Here is a 25,837-nt window from a genome sequence, read left to right on the forward strand (position 1 = left end):
CGGTTACGGACTGAGAATACCTGACAAGATGGACCCTCCGCTTGGGGGTGAACTGTCATGGAGTCGACTCATTTGAGTTCGAATAAATAAATATTATATATAAGTATAGTTATTCTCTATATTTCTCGGTTGTCAAAAATAAATTTAACATGTGTTTGAATACCAAGTACTTTAAGTAACTTCTCAAATAATGATTTAACATATGTTTGATTTGAAGATAAGTTTAGATGGGATGGTTTCATCCATGATTTTATAGATGATATAGTTCCATTGTATGTTTGGTTGAGAGGAATGAGGATGATTCTTTTTCACCGAGCAAAGCCCTGGTGCCTCCGTTCTGGTGAGCACCGGACGTCACACTGTCCTAGCGATTTTTTAGACAGTGAACAATGCCCATCTTTTCTTCGATAACAGCTTTGGTGAGCACATCGAGCATATCTGATCGCTGCTTAGCAGCTTAGCCAAGTGATAAACTCTAGAACATCTTTCCAGAATACTACTGTGAGCACTCTGATGCTCATTCGGAGAGTTTCAAAGAATACGAATCAATTGCAAAGACGCACTTTTCTCCCTCTATGTAAGCATGCCAACTCCAAATTATTTTTTGAACAAAAAAGCCTAAAGTTAGCATTTTAAAGGATTTTCAAAAATATTTTCACTTGCATCTCACCACATTGCTAGGTCTATAATATATAGAAGTTAATCATCATCTAATGACACTAGTTAACCATGTTAGCTTTAGAATTCCTCTCTTAACAATACGACTATTTATTCTAAATGTAACCATGTACTCTATTATATCTTAACAAGTGAAATAAAAACTCCAAGCATATACCTTTACCTCCGGGCTTGATTTTCATCTGTCATTTTCCTAGCCTTGCGCATCACTATTATGTGAACTATAGTTCAATCATAACTTTAAAAACATGAGTTCACTAGTTGTCACTTAATTACCATAATTAAAACTTAAGGCTTTCAACTATTTTGGTAGAGCTTTTTGGGACTAATTCTCCCTCGAAATCACTCCTTATCAACCAAACAACAAAACAACATATAGATTATTGTGGGAAAGATACACGAATCATTTCTCTATTTACACTAGTATCTGGGAGCTAAAAACATGTTACTCATTGTTCATCAATTCTACCAAAATTACTCCAAAATCGATTCTCTCCACATCCACCAAAATCATTTTAAATCACTCCACCAAAAAAGTAAATAAGCCATAACTAGAAATAAGATAGTAGAGTTCTATCAAACATACCCTAAAAAGGGGGCATTTGACAGATCTCGCAGAGCTGATTCTCCCTAAGAATCACTCCTCTCACTGCTCTCTAAAAAGTGAGTTGTGAGAGCATCCAAATGGATGATTCAAAAACTTCATTTTTTATGGAGCCGCTCTACAGTGGTGTGATTAGGGAGGGGGAGGGGGCGCTAGCACAGGCCAAGCCCCCTAACATCTGTTAATAAATTTTTAATTACCTTCACTGAAATCATTGTAGCAATAATTATTTTCAAGTGAAGGTGAGATTAAATATGCTATCTCCATGTGTTGCTTTGGCATCGGGGCCATGAGTTGTTGGTCTGGTTCCTTCTTTGTCTACGGTACAATTTATATCATTTCAGGGCCTGTTTGGAATATAAAACAGAGGAAAGGAAAAAATATAGGAATATGATAGATGTGTAGTAGCAAAACAGAGGAATGAAAAACAAAGGAAAACTTGCCAAAAATGTGTTTGGAACAGAGGAATTCTAAACATAGGAAAACTAGATCAATGTGGGTCTCAAGAGTGTATAGGCTTAAAACAAAATTGCATGTATATGCTACTGACACATTTGACCCACCAAACAACTGGTCTGAGAAGCTTCATGTGACATCGTTCAACTGCATCGTTCTCTCATCTGTCATCCAGAGCGAAGGGAAATCAATTGGCCATGAGTTGCAGCTGATAGAATGCATCTTTTCTCCTCAATCGCCTCGGGCTTCCGCAAAACCACGGTTCGGAGTGGATGTTATTTTCCCCATGTTTTGTGAAGCAAGCAATTCCTTTCCTCTGGAATGGTTGGCTGCTTTCCTCCATTCCAAACGGTGTATGATGTCAGCAAAACAAAAGAATGGAATTCCTTTGAAATTTCTGTGAAAATCCTCTAATCCAAACAGGCCCTCAAACAAAACCCAAGTAGATCTACGATGCAGTTATACCATTCCAAACAAAATCCAAGTAGAATAACTTTACTAGAAAATTGAGGTGCAGAGTAAAAAAAAAATTGAGGCATGAGTTTCCCACGATAATCGAGATTGGGGTTCATTGCCATTTTCCTTGTTTTTTTTTTCTCTCTCTCTTTTCCCACCTCAGGTCCTCAGCCTCTCCTGCTGTCCAGCCTCGTTAGCCGTTGCCGTCTCCGTCTCGCCCACCTACCTCTACCTAGACTAGAGGAGGACGACGCGGCGAGATCTGCTCGCGCCCGCGCCGAGGTAGGAAACAAAAAATTTTCACCTCCCGACCTCACTTGGCAAAAATTACAGAGGCCTGCCACTCCCCCCTTCCTTCTCCCAGCCCCCCAGGCGCCTCTCTCTCCCTTCCTTCCCAGGCAGCCTCCCAGGCGGCGTGATAGAGACGGAGGAGTGGTGCCGCCTCTGCCGAGGCTTTGGTCCTCCCAGCCGAGCGCGTCACCTCCGGATCCTGCGACGACGGCACCCGAGCTAGCTCCCGGTCCCGGCGCTCCCTTTCGCCGCATCCCTTGCTGCGAGCCGTCGGGAGGAGGTCGAGCCGTCGGTCGCGTCGCCCGGGGAGAGTTGGAGAGCTGCCAGGCGCCTTGAGAAGGTAGATCCGCCGGCAGAGGACCTGCTGGTGTAGCCGTCGGGCGCCGTGCGCCCGGGCTGGCTCCGTTACGCCGGCCGTTGGGATCGGATGCATTCTATTTTTTCTAAACTTTTTTCATCTGTTGTTGTTGTTGTTGCATCTGTTAGGGTTTTGTTCCGGGATGTCGTCGTCGGGGAAGATGGAGGGGCCGTCTGCCCCCGCAGTGCGTCGGGACCCCTACGAGGTGCTCAGCGTGCCCAGGGATTCCTCCGACCAGGAGATCAAGTCCGCCTACCGCAAGCTCGCACTCAAGTACGGTCTCAGTGGTCATTTTCGTTTTGCTATGCTGCTGCTTTGACTTATGTAGTGGAAGAGAGGAAAATCAAGATACTACTTCATTAGTTTACCATAACACCTGTTTGGCATAGCCCATAGAGCAGCTTCCATGATAAATTCATGAGGAGCTCTGCCAAACAATATGTTAGTCTGAGTAGGGAGTTCTCTGTGAAGTGATTGTTTGAAATAAACTAGAAGGCCAGGAACTGAAAAAATAGCTTCTCCTGCTTTGCTTCGCACACAGAATCACTTTTTACGTAGAATTTATCTTAATAGAGAATCACTTTCAGCCACAGAATCACATCCCATAGAGAGTGTCGAGCTGGAGGAGCTCTATTAAACATGCCCCACGTTATCTGGGTTAGTTGGCAGTTCGCAGCGGGGAAAGTCACGTGGCATTTGTATGCCAATACTACCGCACCACTAGATATGTGCATAGGGTTCAGTTTATACTTGATTCATGGTACCTGAAAATGACCCTGGTCTTAAAGTTATGAGCAATGAACTAATGAATTAGCTTCGAAATTTCAGTGTCTAATTATTTCAATTCTCGTTGTCCACATTTTAGCAATGATGAAATGACGAATACTCATAAGAGGTGCACTCAAATGATGAATTTTAGTTCCCACATCGGCTTCTTGATGAGAAAACAGTAAAAACCCATCAACGATAATCTTTTCAAGCGAATGCAAAGAACATTTTTCAGGCTTCAGATGGATATATTTCAGAGCATTTAATAGTGCCGTTCTTATTATGTTGAGTAGTTCCTATATTGGTAGAAAGATATCCCTTTACATTTTTGTTTATCTGAGTTTAAAACTGCCGTTGCTTTTGACTAAACAGTGTTTATTTGAACAAAAAATAATGGGATAATTTTACGATTTCCTTTGTCTTCATATGTGACTATTCCTGAAAAAATGCATGTACTGGTTTAAGTTATGCTTGTTATCATTCTATCTAGGATATACAACATGAAAAGAATTGCAAGCAGAAGTGTTACTGCTACACATATATTGTCTATCCAAGCTCCTAATAAACCGTAATGGCTATTCACCTGCTGTTCACACCATGTTGACAGTCTATGGTAATGGCCATTGTAACTGATGTTTTTTTATAAATGTTGGATCTATATATGTATACTCAATTACATTCCATACAATAGCAATCATTCCGTAAACTACAAAGCATAAACAAATTATAGGTAGCAGCAGTAGTTGTACTTATATTTTCAGGTCAACATGGAAATCGATTTAGCACCAAAGCCAGTCAACCAAATTGACCAAATCATCAAGCATTTTTCTTCTGCTCTTCATCACAGTCGCTCCCACACCACGGTGCACTTTGTGACCCTTCACACGGGAGGAGAGTGGTTGTGGTGAAACCCTAATGGGATGGAGTGAACACATGTATCTATAACCACTTAAATCTTTTAGATACTTGGTGTTTTGTGTCCTTGATGACCCCAGATTTTTATAAGCTGCAATAGCTGAGAGAATCCAGCATATAACTTTTTATAAGCTGGGTGGTTGGATAGTTTGAAATGGCTATAAGCCGAGGTGTTTGGATGGGCTTCAGCTTATTTTTAGCGGCTGAAATAAGCCCATCCAAACAGGCTCATAATCTGTTATGTGTACATGTGTGAGTAGGCCCTTTTGTAGAACATTGCTCTCTCATGTGTTGTGCTTTGCTGGCAAGATTTGGGCGTTGTTCTCGCTCGACATCTTGCCTTGCCTCGCTGAGTGAGGAGATTGATGGGGATGAGCGTTTGGTTGATTGGCAAGAATGTCTCGTGGTCTGTGCTGGCGAGATTTTGGCTTGCTTGCTCAGCAGAGTGATTTTAGCTCGCCTGAACCAGCAAGGCAAGCATTGCTCGCATAGGCGAGGCGAATAAAAACTAGCCAATGAACCAAATGTGCCTTCTAATGCTACTGTCCCTTTGTGGTGATATGATTGTGTATCCAGTTATGATGTAGTTCCATGGTCTTGAAACATCATGTCATTCCATTGCATCCATCTTATTAGGGAATTGTTTCTTCTATTTGCATAGTTCTTGCTATGCCTAAACCATGTAGCTTTGATGGATAACCTACCCTATTGGAGCATCACAATCCTTATCTTTGTTGATAGGTACCACCCTGACAAGAATGCTAGCAACCCAGAAGCATCAGAACTCTTCAAAGAAGTTGCATATTCTTATAGCATCTTGTCAGATCCTGAGAAAAGGAGGCAGTATGATACTGCTGGTTTTGAGGTGGTGTTCTATATTCATTGAATCTACCGTACAATGCTACACTTATTTTTTTATCTGTCTATTTTGTTTTCTCTAATGCTTCTGTGGCCTTACATTTTTAGATCTGTTGGATAAAAGTTGTTAGATGCTATACCCCTTGTTTTGACTGTTATTTTAGCCCCAAATGTGTCAAACTGATTGAGGTTTACTTAGTCAGCATTGTTTTAGATAGACCCCAGCATATTTCTTCAAGCATGTTTTGTTAGGAGAAAGATCTATTTTGTATACATGATGATTTTCTCGAGTCCATCAATGATTCTTTATGCAAATATATATTTTTTTGTCTTTTTATGTGATGAAATGTTACACAGGGAGATACAAATATTATCTATGTAATTGTAATTACTAGGTTGATAATGGGAAAATGTTAGCACCAGTTCATGGCAATTGAAAATTATCTCTACCACCTTTCACTGGATTATAAAATTCTACATTTCACTTGAGGCTTAGGAAGGCCTTGTTTAGTTTCAAAATATTTTGCAAAATGTAAATAGTATCAATTTCGTTTGTATTTGACAAATATTGTCCAATCATAGACTAACTAGGCTCAAAAGATTCGTCTCGTCAATTCCGACCAAACTGTGTAATTAGTTTTTATTTTTGTCTATATTTAATACTTCATGCATACGTCTAAAGATTCGATGTGACGGGGAATCTGAAAAATTTTGCAAAATTTTTTGGGAACTAAACAAGGCCTAAATAGGTAGTGGTTGGACCATGGGCTTGAATTTCACATGCCTTGTCTTAAATAAATTTGTAATATATTCTTATTTAGTTGTCTAGTCATTGATTGAGAAGCATCTTGCCGTGCCAGAGCCTCATTGGCAACCTTGTATTGCACAGCAATGATAAATTGGTACTGAGGCTACTTGTTATAATTTACCTGACCAACTCTCATTTCTGGATAAATTATGCCTGGTAATGATTGTAGCCAGTTATTTGGAGACTATTTCTTTTTCCTAAACTAGACCATCTGGGAAGCATAATTAATTAAAAAAAAGTCCAAATTACTCCCCTCAAGTTTGGCATATGTCCAGATTACCCCCTAAACCTACATTTGGTTCACTTTACTTCCTCCAACTATTTCAGTTGGTCTAGTTTACCCCTTAACTAACATGATTTGCTATTTCTGTTTTTCCACGTATTAGTTGAGTCTTAATATCAAATTTTGTGATATTATAGAGAACAACATAAGTTATGTTAGAAAAAATATATCTTAACTTTTTTTTACCAAAATTTTGATAGCTTAGGAAATTTAACAATAAATTAACACTAGAGATATAATATCATATAAAACATAATGATGAAAAATCCATAGTGCATTTTTCTAACACAAAATATAATGTCCTCTATCACCTCACAAAATGAAACTAAAATATAATTTGTACATAGAGAAACAAAAAAGGAAAATGGGAAAATCTCTTTAAGGTGTTAGTTGGACCAACTTAAATAGTTGGAGGGAGTAAATTGAACTAAATGTCAGTTTGGGGGGTTATTTGGACATAAGCCAAACTTGGAGGGAATAATATGGACTTTTTCCAATTAACTATGGCATCCTGATGCATTAGACATGAAAGTTGACATTGGTGCTTGTTATCTTGATGACTTGTAAATTTGACACATACATGATTGCTGTGTTTTCATTATTTAGCATTGGATCATTGAAATTGAGATTAAGTTTTGAGTGACCCTTGTTGCATTTCCTTTGTGTCAGGCGTTAGAAAATGAAGGAATGGATATGGAAATTGATTTGTCCAATCTTGGAACTGTAAACACAATGTTTGCAGCACTTTTTAGGTAATTGTATTATTATTTCTAGACTAGAAGTAACCAAAGGTTCACAGTTTCACTTTTCTAATAAATTTAACTACTCATAGCAAGCTTGGTGTTCCCATCAAGACCACAATTTCTCCTACTGTGCTGGAAGAGGCTATGAATGGCACAGTTACAGTGAGACCACTCCCTGTTGGAACATCAGCTACGGGAAAGGTTCTGATACTACTTGTTCTTGTGATAAACATCTACAATGTGGTTGTTATCTTATACCCTTTTTATTTGTAGGTTGACAAGCAATGTGCTCATTTTTTTGGCGTAACAATAAGTGAAGAACAAGCTCACTCTGGAATAGTCGTCAGAGTGACTTCACCTGCTCAAAGTAAATTTAAGGTATGAGGTTGATTTTTTCATCATAAAAATCATTTCCTCTGGAACTAGAGCCTTGCTGTTTTCTTTTTGTGCTTTCTTCATTTTCTTATTTGTTCAATGCACAGCTTCTTTACTTCGAGCAAGAAGTTAATGGAGGTTATGGACTTGCGCTGCAGGTAATTTCTAATTGTGCTACTGTATTGTTGATATGCCTTGTTAGACTGGTATTATTTTCAATAGGATGGCATCCACTATAGATTATATTGTTTAATCCCCATTTTCTGGATTTGTCTTTTAACTGAAGGTATGTTCTAATAACAAAGAGATTGATAACTCTTGAGTTAACTGTAGTGAAAGAAATCTTACCAATGTAATTTTGATACATTTAGATGCGTTCAAGGAAGTGCTACACAACCTGCCATTTCCAAGCCAGCTAAACTAATAGTCTAATACCATGTCATCATTAAAATAAAATTACTACCAGTGTTAATGTACTATGCCAACTTTCTAAACACATTTCAGGTGTAATGTTATGATTCCTGTTTTACATTTCAAGATAGGTGTGATCCTTGATCCAATTGGCATAGGAATTTAACTTGAGAACAAAAATCAACATTTCGTCAAATGAATGACACTGATTTATTGTATAGCGGGCACTTATTTTACTTGCCCTATACGTCTTCATTGTTCATAGATGTGACATGGATTACTTGTTTCGCTTTTTTTAGGGCTTTGGGATATTTTCTCTATCTTTTCATTCATTTCATTTACATTTCTTGTCTGCTGGGTGTCGTGTGAAAATGTGATGAAAGAAATTACTTATTTGGTGAGGTAGATGAAATATGTTTTTTGAACTTCTGGGATTCAATATATTGCATGTTTAATATAACACTATGCAGCACTAAGGAAATTTGTTTTCTGGTGCTGCTATTAATTTTGCATTGGTACAGTTATATAGTACAATTGGATAATAGTATAGCTGTTATTTGATCAATTATTCTCCAGTTCTCTATTTTGTGTATGTTTATTGGTACATTTTGATAAGAATTTAAAGAAGACTCCATTCAGAGTTCTAGTTTAATATCATCTTCAGCTTTCCCTTTGACCTTCAGGAAGATAGTCAAAAGACTGGCAAGGTGACATCTGCAGGCATGTATTTCTTGCATTTCCAGGTGTACCGTATGGACTCAACAGTGAATGCGGTATGTAATTCTTTGTGTACTGTTAGTTATTCTGTGTATCATAACTGATTTTTAGATTTTTTTTTCTCTTACAACTACAGTTGGCAATGGCCAAAGATCCTGAAGCTGCCTTCTTCAAAAGGTTGGAAGGCCTCCAACCCTGCGAAGTGTCAGCTCTCAAACCTGGAACCCATATATTTGCTGTCTATGGTGTGCATTCTTAACGTCTGCCCGTCAACTCTCTATTTGTATTGGAGGCATATTTCTTTGCCCTGAGCCATCCTAATTGAATTGTGCAGGTGACAATTTTTTCAAGCCAGCTAGTTATATAATTGAAGCGATGTGCGCAAAGAGTTATGAAGACACAACAGAGAGGCTGAAGGAAATAGAATCTAAAATTCTAGCGAAGCGAAATGATCTGCGTCAGTTTGAAACTGAGTACAGAAAAGTCAGTCACTAAATTTTTGTTTTGTGATTAATCATATGTGTTTAGGTGTTCTTCATTTGAAGAAAGCTTTGACTTATTAATACGGCTTTCAGGCTTTGGCACGGTTTCAAGAAGTCACCACCAGATATACACAAGAGAGAGAAGCGGTATGCATATATGCCCCTCATCCTGTCTATATATATGTTATTTCAAAATGCTATGATTGCAAGAGGGGTCCTAGCTGCTGCTCTAAAAAATTTCAGTCTAATTGAGGGTCACCCTAGTGCCAGATGCCCAGATTACAGTAGATATTTAGTTATATAATGGTACATATAGTTAGTGCCTATGTCATTGATGTAGTGGTTTGTGGGTCCAAACAATTAAACTAGAGGTAAGTCACACTAAAACATAGATAAGGCCTACTGTTAGGGAAGAATGATCTTACAACCAGTTCCACTCAGTCTAGGTTACAAGTATACATTAACATTAACAAGAGTACAGACAGTCTACATGGGCCACGAAAGAAGAGAGAAGAACATTAATAAGAGTTCAGATAGGCATATTTCAAGTGTTTTTACAGCTCAAATTTAGCTTGAAGTGTTTAGCAAACGTTTCACCTCCTTAAGGCATAAAAGCTAGTGTATGGAAACTTGGAAACGATATCACCCTGTCCTTGCTGTTACTTTTTATGGATAATGTTCAGTGCTTTGTGTTAACTGGTTGAAGTTTGTGTAAAGATTGTTCTTGTAGGTATTATGCTACTTCACCTAAAGTGCTGAACATTTAATATGAGCATAAATTTTCGAATACGAGTAATTATTGGGTGTAACTTGTTAAATCTGTTTAATAGTTGCATTACTTTTGTAATACCTTGAATATGGAGGTATACCTTGACAAGAAGGCTGTCCCACATTTGATATAAGCATTTGTCAGAACATTCTGTTAAGACCATTGCCAAATTACGCCCTTTCTGGATTCTGTTTAAACGTGTTGCTAAAGAGTTACAATATCTGCAGGTTGATGATATGCTGAGAGAAAGGGACAATATCCATTGCTCGTTCACAACTGAGCGAACTTTGGTAAACCCTGTTGGTGCAGGTAGTAGCAGTAGTAGGTATACCGTCGAGCAGAGCATTCCTGAGAGCCCTGAGAACGGTAGTGTAGATGGCAAAGACAAATCTGGCAAAAAGAAGTGGTTTAATCTAAACCTTAATAGGTCCGACAAGAAAGCCTGATGAATCTTTTGCCAGAAACGTCATGTGTTTTCACTTTGTTGTACATTTTGGAAACCCTATTGTATTCATGCCTTATGAGCTTTTTAGTTCCCAGTTCTCTGGGAGTTTTGTAGCATATAGGAGTTTGGGTACAGCATTTTATTTTCATGTATTATCCCAATTGACTCTTCATTGCCCCATGCCTCCCAAGCAAAGTTGCATCGACATCCAAATTTGTGCAATCGCCTACCAAGTTAATATATCATTGTCATAATTTGTTCTATCATTTTAATGGTGGTTGGCTCTTTTAGTCTTTTTTTTCTTTGCTTCCAAAGACTATACGTTTTTGTAACTAAAATGAAAGCTTGTCTGTAAAGCTTCCGTTCCCAGTTACCATTGGCCGGTGTAGTTTGTGTGGTTTTGTGCGCTATCCAAGTATCCAACTTGTTCTATTGCTCCTTAGAGCAAGTATTATAGTAGACTGAAGGCTAGCTAAATGCTGAGCTGGAGGAGAGAGAAGAGGAGAGAGGCTGTAAGCTTAAAGTCGGTTAAGAAGAAAATCTGTGAGACAGACAAGTGGGCCATGTATTAATAGTGATGAGCTAACCATTATATGAGTGGGCTGCAAGAAAGGCTGTAAAGAAATCTTACAGCCAGCAGCTGGCTGTATTATAATACTTGCTCTTGAGCCAGTCTCAGTGGTGGTTAAGCGTCCATTTCCAAGACTCACAGGTGTTGAAAGTAATGCAAACAACTTTTATTCTCATAAAACTCATTTCATCTTATGAAATTTTATCGCTAATCTTCATTTATACTATGTTATATCAATTTATTTAATACTCATGGAACGTTATTAACTTCCGCTAAGAGCATCTCCAACAGTTTTGCATATTGCTTTTGCATTCTTGATTTTTGTCAAAATTCACAAAACACCTCTCCAATAGTTTTACATATTAGTTTTGCATTTTTAGAAACTTGGCAAATTTCAGAGGAGGCTTGGCATTTATGCAAGTCCGTCCGCGACTTGGCAAACACCGATCTTGCGACTCCCCCGCGCGACCGCGACTCCCACATGCGATTGGAAAACACTGATCACTGCAGCAGCAAGATAGATCAACGATCGTGGCTCAGCGGCCACGGGCCAGTGGCGATCGTGGACTACTTGCCGATCTCTAGAGAAACTTGCACTACTTGTCGATCTCCAGGCACTTCTTCTAGTGACTGACCGTGGACTTGCCGATCTTCAGGGAGCAGCTACCGAGCCATGACCTCCTCAACGCGAGTGGTGGCGAACTTGATGAACGCGCGAAGGAACCCCGCGAACGGACCGAGACTGCACACGTGGTGAAAACTTTCGGCAGTTGGGTCCACATTTTGTAAATGGCAAGTCAGATTTATAAAACTCTTGGAGATGTCTTATTTTTCTCCTTCCTATTTGCTTTTCAGAGTTAGCAAACTCCAACAAATGGCAAACAAAAAATGCCAAACTATTGGAGATGCTCAAGATTGGCCTTAGAGCATCTCCAACCGTTTGGCAAATAAGCTTTGTATTCATGTATTTGCAAAAAAGTCAAAAACACTTATCCAACGGTTTGGCAATTGGGCTTTGCAATTTTGTTAACGTAGCAAATAGAGGGAAAGGACTTGCATATATGGCAAGCCCCTCCGTGCTTGGTATCCTGTCCCTCGCGCGAAATCCGTCGCCCCCATGCGTGGTCGCGTGACCTCCTTCTGTCGCCAGATTTTTTTTGCCAAGTGATTAATGTCAAACCATTGCCTCTTTTCACCTTTGCCACATTTATTTAGAACTTGGCAAACTCCTTCATTTACCAAACGAACTATGCAAAACGGTTTGGATGCTCTAATTATTATAAAAAGGAGCTGCCAAAGGGTCAGTGTGCACCCTTTAACCCATCGGCTCACCTCCTTACTTTGAGTCTATCTTCTTCCTCCTCCCTTGGTATCATTTGGGCTTTGTGCTCATACTGCTACCCTGCAGTGTTCAACCAGTCGCTCCCACTGTCTTGTCCTATCGCTATTTTGATCGCCACCACAATCAGGTCTAAGCTGATACCCATATACCCCTTAGCCTTGAACCCTAACACCGATGAGGTCTTCATCACCGAGCTCCTTATCTCTGGGTACAATGAGTTTTTTTTTGGCCTTCTGTTGGGTGGATGCCCAAGTATCTTTGCGCACATGTATGGAAAGAAGCATTTACTTAGGAAAAAAAAACTTATTCAATTGTTGTAGTTGTCATTACAACAAGTTCTAGATATACTTACGGCAAGAGAAACTGTCGTGCATAGGAGGCTCAAATCGGATGAATATCTCGACTACTTGGTGGAAAATGCATAGATTAGATATACTTTGAAGTTAATCTATCTATCGGGGGGAGGGGGAGTTGTGGAACAAAATAGTTAATCACCATCTCAGTCTTTAGCTTTTTGTTTGGTTTGTGGAACATAATAAGTTGATCCATTGCCACCTCATTTCTCATAAGCTAATAATTAGTAGTATGAGGAATTAAGTTGTTATATTAAATTTGAGGAATGAACTCATGATGCATCAGTCCACCTAGAATGTGTTGACTGTTTATTCCTCAAACCAAACATTTTATATCCACTCAGATCGGACTCCTATTCTTTGTAACAAACTAGAAAACAGTCAAAGATCAGGATTCCTCGATGTAAACTCTACCCTTGGACTATATAAGGAAGGATAGTATCCTCTCTTATATCAATCAGCTCTAGCATCATCGACACTCCTGTAAACCGAGCACATAGTGCACATAGAACTATTCTTCACTAAACATGCATGGTATCCCATACCTGAATCTATAATTCTGTATCATGTGTGCTACTCTAATTTCATATCTACTTGAATGAGTATATAAATCCGTGTCTTGATTGTACCTCTCTGATTTTATTTTCTTCTCTATATAAAGCATTAATTTAATGTCGGATGCTAAATCTTATCTGATCAATTACACATAAACCTCCCCAGTCTAATAGAGTTATAGTTTTTATTTGCAACTACTATTCCTAAATATATAGCAATTCTATCGATGATACATGCGTATTGTGTTATTATGAATGAAAAAGATAGTGATATGTGCTCACACCATTGACGTCTTGTTTGTTTGACTGATAAACCATGACAGAAAGTATATTGCGAGAAAAAATACTGTTAAATGGTTAGCAGATTCGGCTGATAAACTTAAAGCATCTTCCTTGTAAAAAAAAAAAACCGTTCTCACTGAACTTATTTTTTTCTCTTGCCAACGAGGGCTCACCAAGGCACGCCTCGAGCGAGCCTTCCTTCCTCCATCTCGGCCGCGCCAACGCTTCCCAGTTTTTCACCCCCAAAAGGCCAAAACCACACACGGATCCAGCCCCCCCTTCCCTTTTCCTCTTGAGCCACCGCGGATGGCCTCCACGCCGGCGGCGCCCGCCGTGGCGCCGTCGCTGGTGGACACGCTCTTCCAGCGCTCCCTAAACGACCTCATCAAGTCCCTCCGCGCCGACGCGTCGGCCGCCGGCGAGGCGGCGGCCGTGGCCCGCGCGCTCTCCGAGATCCACCGCGAGATCCGCGCCCCGGACGCCGCCACCAAGTCCGTCGCGCTGCAGAAGCTCACCTACCTCTCCTCGCTCCACTTCGCCCCCGTCGCCTCCCACCCGCTCGCCTTCCCCGCCATCGAGCTCCTCGCCTCGCCGCACCTGCCCCACAAGCGCCTGGCCTACCTCGCCGCGTCGCTCTCGCTCCACCCGGCCTCGCTCTCGCTGCTCCCGCTCGCCACGCACCAGCTCCACAAGGACCTCTCCCCCTCCCCCTCCCCCTCCGCTGGCGCCGCCCACCAGCGGCACGTCTCCGCGCTCGCGCTCCAGCTCCTCGCCTCGCCCGCCGCGGCCGCCGCGCCCGACCTCCCCGTCCACCTCGCGCACGACCTCGTGCCGCACCTCGCCCGCGGCAGCCCACGCGCCATCGCCGCCGCCGCGCGCGTCATAGCCGCCTCGCCGTCCGCGGCCGTGCCCGTCCTCTTCAAACCGCTGGCGGCGTGTCTCGCCTCTCCCGATCCTCGGGCGTCCACGGCGGCTGCGGCAGCCTTCTGTGACCTGTCGGCGCCCCCTGCTGACGCCACCCCTTTCCTGCCGCTCGCGCCCGACCTCTACAACCTGCTCACCACCTCCCGATCCAACTGGGCTCTCATCAAGGTGCTCAAGGTGTTTGCACGACTGGCTCCTCTCGAGCCCCGCCTCGCAGCTAGAATTGTCGACCCGGTCTGCCAGCTCCTCACCCGATCCGGGGCCATGTCGCTGACCTTCGAGTGCATCCGTACGGTGCTCACTGCGCTGCCAGCACATGATGCCGCGGTCCGCCTTGCCATTGGGAAAGCCAAGGAGTTCATTGCCGCTGATGATGATCCCAACCTGAGGTACCTTGGACTTCTGGCTGTTGGTATGCTTGGCCCAGCATATGCATCCACGGTGCATGATTGTCAGGATGCTATTGCGAAGTCACTGGGTGATGCCGACACAAACATTCGCCAGGAGGCGTTGCATCTCATTATGGGGATGGTTAATGAAAACAACGTCATGGACATTGCTGGTATGCTGATCGGACATGTTGCTAAGTCAGACCCAGAGTTCGCAAATGACATTCTTGGGGCTGTTCTAGCAGCTTGTGGGCATAATGTGTATGAGATGGTGGTGGACTTTGATTGGTATGTTTCGCTCCTTGCGGATATGGCAAGGACCCTGCATTGTGCCCAAGGGGATGAGATTGGTCGGCAGCTTGTTGATGTAGGACTGAGAGTGCAGGATACCCGGCCAGAGCTTGTCCGTTCAGCTCGAACTCTCCTGATTGATCCTGCTTTGCTTGGAAATCACTTCCTCTTCCCTGTTCTTTCAGCGGCTGCATGGGTTTCTGGTGAGTATGTGGACTTAACGAAGGATCCTGTTGAGCTTGTTGAAGCACTCTTGCAACCAAGGACCGGGCTTCTGCCAATTTCAGTGAGAGCTGTCTACATCCATGCAGTATTTAAAGTGATTACATGGTGTTTCAGTGTATATGTTGGGAGATTGGGTGATTCAGGCATGGCAATGGATGTCACGTTCGACAGGTCAGCTGCTGATCAAACTGTTAGTTTGGACAGCAATGTTGCACTTGGGTCTGGCGAAGAGCAAGGTATTGGGGCGAGCACAGTGCGAAAGGACCCCTTTTCACATGAATCTATACTTTACATGATTGACCTGATTCAAACAACAGTTGGTCCATTGATTAACTGCAATGAAGTAGAAGTACAAGATAGAGCACACAACCTGATTGGTTTTGTCCATTTAGTAAGAGAGATTCAAGAGCTGAACAAAACGAAGGTTGCTGATGGTGACAAGCCAAGCAGGTTAGAAGAGCTTGTTAAGACTATGCGGACAGTGTTCTGTCAAGAACTAGGTCCTGTTTCTGTGAATGCACAAATGAAAGTGGCCCTTCCAGATGGCCTTATCCTGAATGAAAATCTTGTTGAACTTGCTGGCATGGTGAGTGAAGATGATTCTACTCCCTCAACTTCAATCTTTTTCTATCCTTGCAGTCGTCATTCTGTAGATACCAGAGATGAGCCTGCAGTGTCAATTGGTTCGTCTTCTCTTTCTGAGCATCGCAAGAGGCATGGGCTCTTTTATCTCCAAACAGGGAAAACTGAGGACGAGCCAAATGATTACCCTCAAGCTAACGATTCTCTACCATCTTCTAGCAATAATTCTGTTAATGATGACAAGTTGAAGACTGCTGAACTTGTATTTGGTAGGAAAAAGTCGACGGCCACGAAGTCCAGACCAAAAGTAGTTAAGTTGGATACTGAGGATTTCCTCAGTTCTATGATGCCTAGTGCAAATGTTCCAAAAGAAGACCCGTTGTCTGGTGCTCTACGTGATGTGCTCTTGGGTAGTGATGCTAAAGCATTGTCTTCACAAAGGACTTCAGATATAAACTTGGAAGGAATGCTAAACAAAACAAGCAGTAATGAATCTAGCACTCCACGGATAGAGAATTTAGGAAGCCATCCTGCTTCACATTCTAGTAGAACAAGTAAGCAACAAAACCATGATAAAGAGAAAGGTGCAAATCCTGCTGAAAGTGATGGCAAAGAACAAAGAAAGCACAGAAGCTCTGGTAGAAGTGGGCATCGTCAGGGAAAACATAAGCATAGAGAAAAGTCTAGTACTCAGCCTGATACTGTACCTCAGGCTCCAGTCATTCAAGATTTCCTTCTATAGCATCTAAGAGACTCATCTGGTACACTTCAGTTACCCAATATATGTGGATATTTGTTCATTGAAGTTGAATGCATTTCATTCTCTTTTGACCTGTGGTGCTGTTTCGTCTTTGATCTGTTACTGGCCATGCTGTTTCATGTCTAGTCATAGCATTTGATGCAATTTGCTCCTTGATAGGTCTATTGAAATATGTTAGTTCATATGGCATACTGTGAGAGCCAGACACAGTTTTTATTTAGTCACTTTATGTGTACTTCTATAAGACTATAACCCTCCCATCTACTTCTCAAAATTGTGGAAATCATGCAAACTACTTAGGCTTTGTTTGGCAACCACCTAGATTATATAATCTGAGCGGTAGCCAAATAGGACAGATTATATACAGGTGGATTATGATGTTAGATTGTATAATCTTAACAAGCCATGTTGGGGTAGATTATTCAATTATATAATATATCAACCGAGGTTATATTGCCAAACAAGGCTATGCATCAATGCTAACAGGCCATGTAAAACTTCAAATACATATTATTAACTTAGTATAGCATTGCACATCAATAGATCTGTTTCAAAATGACTCATTGAATGTGTGGGGCTTATTTTCGCATAATTTAAATAGAAGCAAACAAATATTTCTTAGCTGCTAAGTAAGATAGGCTACTATTCCAACCATGTTACTCAATTGAAATGAGGAGCTGAAGTACTTTAATTAGTGACTTAAATCTGCACATGTTTTTGACAAGATTCTCAAACCATGTTGTGTTACAGGACATGGAATTGGAAATTAGAAGCCACACTTTTCCATAATTGCATTGTTCTGAGTTAGTACCATGATTATACAAAAGGAAGGCTTATTAGTTTGAACACACTATACAATGGTTTAGGTTTTACTTGTACAGAAATTTAGTACGACGTTCTTTTCAGGTTTCCCCCAGTTACCATATGAGTTGTTTGTTTATCACTACAGAATCCAACAGTTTGCAACAAGGAAATTTCTTTGGTGCGTTGGCTATTTTATTGTTCGGAGACATAAAGTGAATTCTGAATGATGTTTTTTGATATGGAATTCTAAATGATGGTGAATGTTGTTTCAGTTCTGCTGTTCCCTTCTTTTATGTAGAAAAAAAAGTAATGTATGCTGCTGGTGATGGCCTGGCCTCATGGCTATACCACCGCTGAAGCAGCATCTGCCACTAGGTTAGCGCCTTCGTATGCAAGAGCGAGACAGAGATGTTTGTTTACTGCTACGAAAACCATTTCTTCGGACGCCCCTTGCATTTCCATACCCATTTCCACTGGCTGACAAAATTATGGGCTGCCTATGGAGATATGGGACTGATTGATATCTTTGAACTGCTTGTAGGACTACATAAATTGGCAGTTTTTTTTAATTATCCATAAACAGGCAGTTCCTTAAAGGTAATGCGTATGGAGAATTTTTTTCGTAGGTGGTTCTCATAAGGAATGGGCTACAATCCAGATGCATTTTATCACCAAGCATTTCCACATCTTTAGCTTGTGCCCAAACCTAGCTAAAAGCACCCCAAACATGGTCTAGTGCGGTGTGTCCGTCCTTTTTCCCTTTGCTTGTTCAGTTTCAGTTTATTATTAGTCTCGTGTGCCTGAATCATTGGCCACTAGGGCAAGACTTTTGTGTGCAAAGATTCGGAGTATATTTAGATACTCCTCCTGTCCTTTAAAGCTTTAACTTCTAGAATTTATGTCGGTTAAACTTTTTTTAAGTTTGACTAACTTTATAGAAAAGAACATCAATATTTTTAATATAAAATCAGTATCTTATGAAAATATATTATATGATAAATCTAATGGTACTAGTTTGATATTATAAATCTTGGTGTTTTTTAGAAATTCGGACAAAAAAGTTTTAAAAGTTTGATTTAAGATAACCTTAGGAATTGAAGCTGAGAGTACAAATAATAGGGAACAGTAACAAAAACAACCTGGCAGTTAGGGCCACTCTGACGCTTGGGGCCTTTTGGAAGCTGGGAATTTTTGAATCATAGAAAAAAGAAGAGAAAAAGAATTTCGCGTTCTAAAGGGGCTGTTTCTGTATCTCGGAGTGTATGAGTACATAGGCTTTGCAACATCAGCATTTCTGCCATTCAACATTCGTCGGAGCCAAGAAACCATTATTATGGTTTCGAAACGTCCAGGAATATGAAAATTTGCTCTCCAGGACAGGAAGCAATAGTGGAAGATAGAAAAGCGGTGGACCATCAGTTTGATACTGTAATACTTAGAACCGTCATACATAAAATGATACGCAGAAGACAAACGTCTAAAACCAAGCAACATTTTTTTTTTTTGATGGAACAAAAACATGGATATACATGCATTTGGAACTTCTACGCGTGCATCACGAAACTAAAAAGAATCAATCTTCAGACCCCAAAGGAACGCTGCATTTTCAAAGTCTGAACTGCCGTATTGACAGTTTTTAAGTTCAGAAATGCGTCGCCGTTGTATTAATTAATATACTTTCTTCTCCTTATTAATACAAGGATGCCAAGCTTTGTTCTCCTCGTTTTCTTGCCCGCAAATGGCAATGGACTGAGTTAACTGAAGCCGAACAGCGAGCAATTTGGGGTCTGTCAGACTTAACAACAAAGTTCACTTTGTCAGGCAACAAGGCTTCCCATTGTTTTATTAATTCAAAAAAAATGTTTCAATCTCAAATCTTTCACTGATATTGTTTGACTTGAAGCGTTTTATTGGTCAAAAGAAAATATTCTATACGTATTTTTATGTCACATAAAAATACATATAGAATTTTTTTTTGACTAATAAAAATTCGGTTTTTATGTCACATAAAAATACATATAGATTTTTTTTTTGACTAATAAAAATTCGGATAAAATTCATGAGAACACCAGACTGTACAACTGCAATTCATTCAGATAAAAAGCATCTGTAGTCGCCATTGTTGCTGACTTCAGCCTCAGTCCATCTTCAGGCTTCAGCCTTCAAGCTCTGCTCCCTACTCCTCCGGGTCTGTCGTCTCCTCGCGGCCGTCCTCCGCTGGCGCTGCCCGACTCCGGCGTCCTCCCCACCGACGCATCCACCGCTCAAGCCTTAGCCCAACATTCATCTGTATCCCGTGGCAAGGATCGGGCGCGCGCGCGCGCGCTTGATTCGCCGCATCTGAGCGTCACGGCCGCGACCGCGCGCCTTCCGCCGCCTCCCGCCGCACGGCCGCGACGGATGCTCGGGCACCGCATCCCCGCCACGCTCCGCCTCCCGCGCGGCGGTCTGCTGCTGCTGCTGGAGAGGAAGGGCATCACCGCTCGCCGCGGCGTGTCCGTGATGGCCGGAGGCGGCGAGGCGGAGGAGGGCCCGCTGGGGGGTTTCCTCGAGTACATGGAGCGGCTGCGGAACTACGAGCGCTCGGGCGTGCCGCGCGGCGCCGGCACCGACTCCGACGACGGGTTCGACCTCGGGCGCATGCGCAGGCTCCTCCGCCGGCTCGGCGACCCTCACACCCACTTCCCGGTGAGGTCTCCATCCGGATGGCATCTTCGTAGCTACTAGTTCTGTTCAGTGGATGCAGAGATGTTGGAGTAGCTGAATTGATGTGGTATCTGTAGGCTGTGCATATCGCTGGCACCAAGGGGAAAGGTTCTACTGCTGCGTTCCTGTCCAATATCATGAGGGCGCAAGGCTACAATGTGGGCTGTTATTCAAGGTAATCTTAGTTCGTTCATCATCTCTGTCAGTCGTGTGCAGCTGTTAGACGGAAATTTTGTGGTGGCAGTACGATATAGGGGCCATGACTATGAATTAATTCATCATTGTTTGCTCCAACAATTGCATAGAAAACATGGTTTTAACCTCTAGGTTGTCAATTGATATCAAATTTTAACAGAGGGTATCAAATTGGAATTGCAAAATGTATGAATAAGCGAAATAGCATAAATGGGGATGTAAATAATTCAATGTGGCATGCAGGAGCAAAATATAGTCTGTTTTAAGTAGCTTTGATTGAACATGTATTATGTATAAGTGCTATCCTGTCAATAACTTCTTTAACTGGATCTCGTTTTCTATCATTTTTTTTTTGAAGAACCTTCTATCAAATATTTTGGAATATTATATTTCACTTATCATGTTGAGATATATGTCAAGGTATTGAAGTGTTATCCTGTATTCTAGATGGTTTGTAATTGTTCAGTTCCATTGTGTCTCACTGTTTTTTAACACTGCTATAATTCTGTCATCTCTGCAGCCCACATCTTCTAACAATACGTGAACGGATTTCTGTTGGAAATGATGGAGGCCCTGTTCCAGTAGGACTGTTGAGTGATCTTTTTGATGAGGCTAAGGAAGCTATTGATGAAGCAATAGAGTCAGAAAATGGATCCCTGACACATTTTGAGGTAGTTTATTATTGGAAATCATCCTACCTGTTTTTTATGATGATTATGTTTTGCGGAAACATACAAATAGTTATTGTAAGCAACTGATGGGAAATTTTTCCTACATCCAAATACTATTGGTTTGAGTCTGTTCATGTTATTTTTTCCCATTTGATCATAGTCATGACTTCCAGAAATTATCTGCATACCTTTGCAGGTTTTCACTGCTCTCTCATTTCTTCTATTCTCACAAGAAAATGTTGACATTGCCATCATTGAAGTAAGTTACAGGACATCTGCTACTTTCTTATATGACCTCTCAAGTTTTGTGCTCATTGCTTTTAAATGTCAAGACTGAAATAGGAAGTAATGCAATTGATACCACTGAATAAAAAAAAGTTTTTCTACAAGTTCTTTGCATGGTTAGGCAAGCCTTGACATGGAGCCCTTCAAAAATGGTAACAAGTTGATTCTGCCAGATAATGGCTAAGTTGAGAGGGCATATAGGATGTTGTCTAGACTGAATTGGCTTACCAAATTATAGATAAGCATACAATCTTATATTGTGCTGAGCAGAAGTCACAAGAGTGCTGCTGCTAGGAATGTAGAATAGGCAACTGATGTATTATGAGATTGTAGGCCAAATGGCTAGCATGCAAAAGCAGTAAAGCACATGAGATACAAGACTGAAGGAAATAGTGCTAATAAGTAAAAAAGTGATGCTTTGCTAGCACTTTCAGTGATTGCTTTCCGATGGATGTTACTATAATATAAGATCAAATGAACATAAGGGCAATGAAATAGGTTCGTTTTGTCTTGAAGGCAAAGGGCCTTACTTTTCAAAGTTGAGTCACATTCTCAATATCATCTGTCCAATAATGATTCGCACAGTCATAAAAATAATATCAGTAGTGCTTGCATTTGTCTATTTGTTTCCTAGGCAGGTCTTGGTGGAGCTAGGGATGCAACAAATGTTATTCGAAGTACTGAATTAGCAGCATCTGTCATAACAACAGTAGGGAGGGAACATCTGGCTGCATTGGGTGGCTCCCTGCAAAGCATAGCAATAGCAAAGTCTGGAATCATCAAACAAGGACGACCAGTATGTAATTCTCTTATCATTTTCCTTCTGTATATCTATCAGTATCTAGTTGCTCCTGTTTATACCTTGAGCTTACAATTAAAATTGAATGTGTCTAGCACTTATTTTTGTACTTGTATTAAATGGTTGATATGACAAGCTCTGCTCCTGACACCTGGTTCATTCCATTGTAAGAATCTTGTCTCGTTTTTGTTCAATAACATGAGAAAGATGTTAAACTTTTTCTTGAATCTTTCTAAAAGACTTGTCCAGTTGTATTATCCTTATGATTGGATATGCAAGACCCTTATTCAGTTATTCTTGTTTATGTTTACCCAGACTGCTTTGATTCTCAGACTTGTTTCTTAAAGCAACATTTTAACATTGAGTTGTGTGCTACATAATGTGTTACCTCAGATGTTGCATCATGTCTTGGGTCTTGTCACATTGCACTGTATGCAAGGAGCAGCAGCAGTAGAAACTCTCCCTCTTCCAATTTCTTCTAATTTAGCTTCCTCAATCCTTCTTATTCACTAATATTTCCTCCACTCATATATGAATTTCTTACCATAGTATACATGGTCCAAATGAGGACACTGCAATTTTTTTTCTTTCTAAATTCGAGGTTACTTTCAGACCTAGACAAGATGTAACCTGGATATCAAACATTTTGTCAGGTTGTGATTGGTGGACCATTTGCAGCAGATATTGAGCAAATTATTCGTGACAGGGCATTCTTGACACAATCTCCCGTGATATCTGCTTGTGATCCTGGCGTGAAGAGCTTTACAAAATGCATAGATTGGGATAATGGTAAGCCGTATCAACGCTGTTACATCAACATAAAGATTTCAAATGATGTGCCCTTGGTGAGTTATATTGGGAACCTCACCTACTTCATCTGATTTTTTTTTTAACATTACTTCATCTGAAATTGATAGGTTCCCATCGGTTTTTCAAATCCTCTGACTGATCAGCGCAAACTATCCTTTTCAGTCCATTGAAATGCAAGACATAAACCTCCAACTACTGGGAGATCATCAGCGTCAGAATGCTGTCACAGCTGCTTGCGCAGCTCTTTGTCTCCGTAGTGAAGGTAACAATACTCCTAAGCCAATTTGCTCTGACAGTCCATCCATCCAGTTTCATCGAAGCGACACTTGTCTAGTTTTAATAGCATGTTAAATTTTGGTTCCTTGAAGCTTGATTACGAACGAGGCCTGAACTTTTGCTTTTTGTGTGGCTCTTTGTTCATTTGCCCCTCACACACATTCACTGATCTATTTTTCCTCCTATGGCATGGCTTTGGTAAGTTAAGGATGGGATATCTCTGATGCTTCTATCCAAGCGGGCCTAGAAGAGACCCAACTTCCTGGGAGGAGCCAGTTTCTCACAGCAGAGGAAGCCTCAGTACTTGGGCTCAATGGTGCATCTACTGTACTAATCGATGGAGGTTAACCTTAACCTCTGCTATAACCTGCTCTCGACATCCCTCCCTTCCACCGATGTTAGTAGTGTCAGTCGGTGATGCTTGAACTATGTTTTGCAGCGCATACTGAGGAATCTGCAAAGGCCTTATCAGGCGTGATAAAAACTGTCAGACCAGAAGGGCCTCTAGCGCTTGTTGTCGGAATGGCTACTGACAAGGAGCATCTCGCGTTTGCTGAGCAGCTTCTCTCAGGTAGTAGGACCGCTCATCCCTTGCTGAGCATTTGAAGTTCAGGCAGGCGCAGCTATTGCTGAAATTGATGGTACATTATTCATGAAACTTGCTGCAGGTCAAACGCCTGACGTCGTTCTACTGACAGAGGCGAGCATCGCCGGAGGAACCTCCCGCGCGATGCCAGCCTCGTCCCTGAAAGAAGTGTGGATAGCCGCAGCACGTGATCATGGCATTGAGTGTGTGGACATCGGTGGCGTCAGTGGCGCTGAAGCCCCAGAGCACATTGGTGATCTGTTGGGCAGTCCATCGTCGAGCTCCGGAAGAAAGCCGCCCATGGTGATCGGGTGCCAAGACGAGGGGCCGTTCTCCTCGAACCTGATCATTGCTGCCTCCCGGCTCCTGGAGAAGAGCAGAGGCAGGGCTCATCCAGGCCTCATCTGCGTGACCGGCTCCCTGCATCTCGTCGGGGCCGTACTGCAACAGCTGGGACGGCATTAGAGGAACCAACCATATTTCATCTTTTCATGCCATGTACTACACTGGATGAGTGTGTGTGTGTGTGTGTGTGTGTGTGGCTACACTACACTGATCTCGGAGTGGTGGGTGCTGTTGCTTAAGCTGTACCGGCTCCTGATCGAGAAATTCGAGATTGGGGAAAAATAATCTCGAATGCCCTTTTTTTTTAGATTCCGAGATGGATCATTCGTGTGGTGTGCATTGCATTTGCATCTTTGGCTGGTCATCGTATGTGGCACTGACACGCGTGGACGGCAGGCAAGCAAGGCATCTGTGGTGAAGTGGATCCACGTTTTTTTTTTGTTTTGTTTTTTTGGAGAAACTAGTGGTTTCACGTTCTGTCTTACTGCCGCTCGTTCGTCTGTGTTACGGGCCCGACTAGCTACGTACAGAACCTTAGCATGGCAGTGTACGCTGTCGTCTACAGTCTTCAGCTTGTAATCGTGGTAGGCCAGCTTTGGATTACTAGTGGGACTTAGGGAGCTCACGTGAATAATGAAACAAGCACAGTAGCATGCACGATTTTGCAGATAGTTAGATTAGGAGCATCACCATTTGGTAAAAGGATGGATACTTGCTGCTGGGTGCTCCATGTAACTAAGAGCATGCATGCTTGTGCAGCCTGCAATCAAGGGAAATAAGGAGTGAGGTTTTCTATTTCTACACAAGGATTTAGCAGGGCTACCTCCAAGCACAACCGAGACGAGAACCAAACACATGCATCTACACTACATGATGCACAAGATAATTATTGTAAATTCGGTTTGAGTGAGATGGGAGAGATTAGGGTTAGTAGGGAAAAAGGTTGAGTTTAGTTTACTATTTATTACATGCAACACACATTCACCAGAAAATTTTCTGAAAGTCGAGACTTTTATATTACACGGAAACACGGGATGATACACTTTGGCCCAGATCCTAACCCCCTGAAGCCGAGCAGCTCCTTCAGTTCAGACACAACATGCTTCTCTACTACTCCAAGGCCAATGAAAGCAAAACCTATCTTATACTTTTTTGCCTTCAATCCTTTGCGTAGGGCTTTGCTTTCTAACTCCTTGCAGCTGTTTCCAACTTCCAGCTGCTTCCATTTGGTTCCAACTTCTTCCCGCTGCTTCCAACTTCATGTTAGAGCGCTTGCATCTTTTGGTCTTTTCCATATCCACCATAGGCCTTGTTTAGTTGTTGCCCAAAAAAATTTCGGCAACACTATAGCACTTTCGTTTGTATTTGACAAATATTATCCAATCATAAATTAACTAGGCTCAAAAGATTCGTGTCTTAAATTACAGGTAAACTGTATAATTAGTTTTTATTTTCGTCTATATTTAATGCTCTATACATGCATTTAAAGATTCGATATAACGAGGAATCTTAAAAAGTTTTTTGTTTTTAGGTGGAAGTAAACAAGGTCATACTCCATGCCTTGCTCAACCTTATTTTGTGGACTAACCTAAGTAAAGTATTAGTTCACTAATTGTTACTCCGTTAAAGAAAACTAAACTAGAAACTTTCACGTACCCTACTCGTTTTAT

The 25,837-nt window shown here is 41.6% G+C and overlaps 3 protein-coding genes across 3 annotated transcripts; all 3 read left to right on the plus strand.

Moving 5' to 3' along the window:
* On the plus strand, window positions 2,458-10,683 carry LOC8068816 (chaperone protein dnaJ 15). The gene is made up of 12 exons (XM_002442258.2): window positions 2,458-2,825; window positions 2,972-3,116; window positions 5,268-5,391; window positions 7,145-7,227; window positions 7,308-7,419; window positions 7,492-7,596; window positions 7,701-7,751; window positions 8,688-8,777; window positions 8,858-8,966; window positions 9,056-9,204; window positions 9,297-9,350; window positions 10,200-10,683. The coding sequence occupies exons 2-12, from the start codon at window positions 2,986-2,988 to the stop codon at window positions 10,416-10,418; spliced, it is 1,227 nt and encodes a 408-aa protein (XP_002442303.1). The 5' UTR covers window positions 2,458-2,825; window positions 2,972-2,985; the 3' UTR covers window positions 10,419-10,683.
* On the plus strand, window positions 13,737-16,763 carry LOC8066348 (AP-3 complex subunit delta). Its single transcript, XM_002442259.2, has one exon. The coding sequence runs from the start codon at window positions 13,826-13,828 to the stop codon at window positions 16,670-16,672; it is 2,847 nt and encodes a 948-aa protein (XP_002442304.2). The 5' UTR covers window positions 13,737-13,825; the 3' UTR covers window positions 16,673-16,763.
* LOC8066349 (dihydrofolate synthetase) lies at window positions 19,600-24,593 on the plus strand. The gene is made up of 10 exons (XM_002442260.2): window positions 19,600-20,182; window positions 20,278-20,375; window positions 20,916-21,066; window positions 21,263-21,325; window positions 21,986-22,147; window positions 22,804-22,995; window positions 23,123-23,222; window positions 23,445-23,579; window positions 23,676-23,807; window positions 23,905-24,593. Exons 1-10 carry the CDS (start codon window positions 19,895-19,897, stop codon window positions 24,285-24,287), a joined length of 1,704 nt encoding a protein of 567 aa, XP_002442305.1. The 5' UTR covers window positions 19,600-19,894; the 3' UTR covers window positions 24,288-24,593.

Source organism: Sorghum bicolor, chromosome 8, assembly GCF_000003195.3.
Source record: "Sorghum bicolor cultivar BTx623 chromosome 8, Sorghum_bicolor_NCBIv3, whole genome shotgun sequence".
Classification (NCBI taxonomy): domain Eukaryota; kingdom Viridiplantae; phylum Streptophyta; class Magnoliopsida; order Poales; family Poaceae; genus Sorghum; species Sorghum bicolor.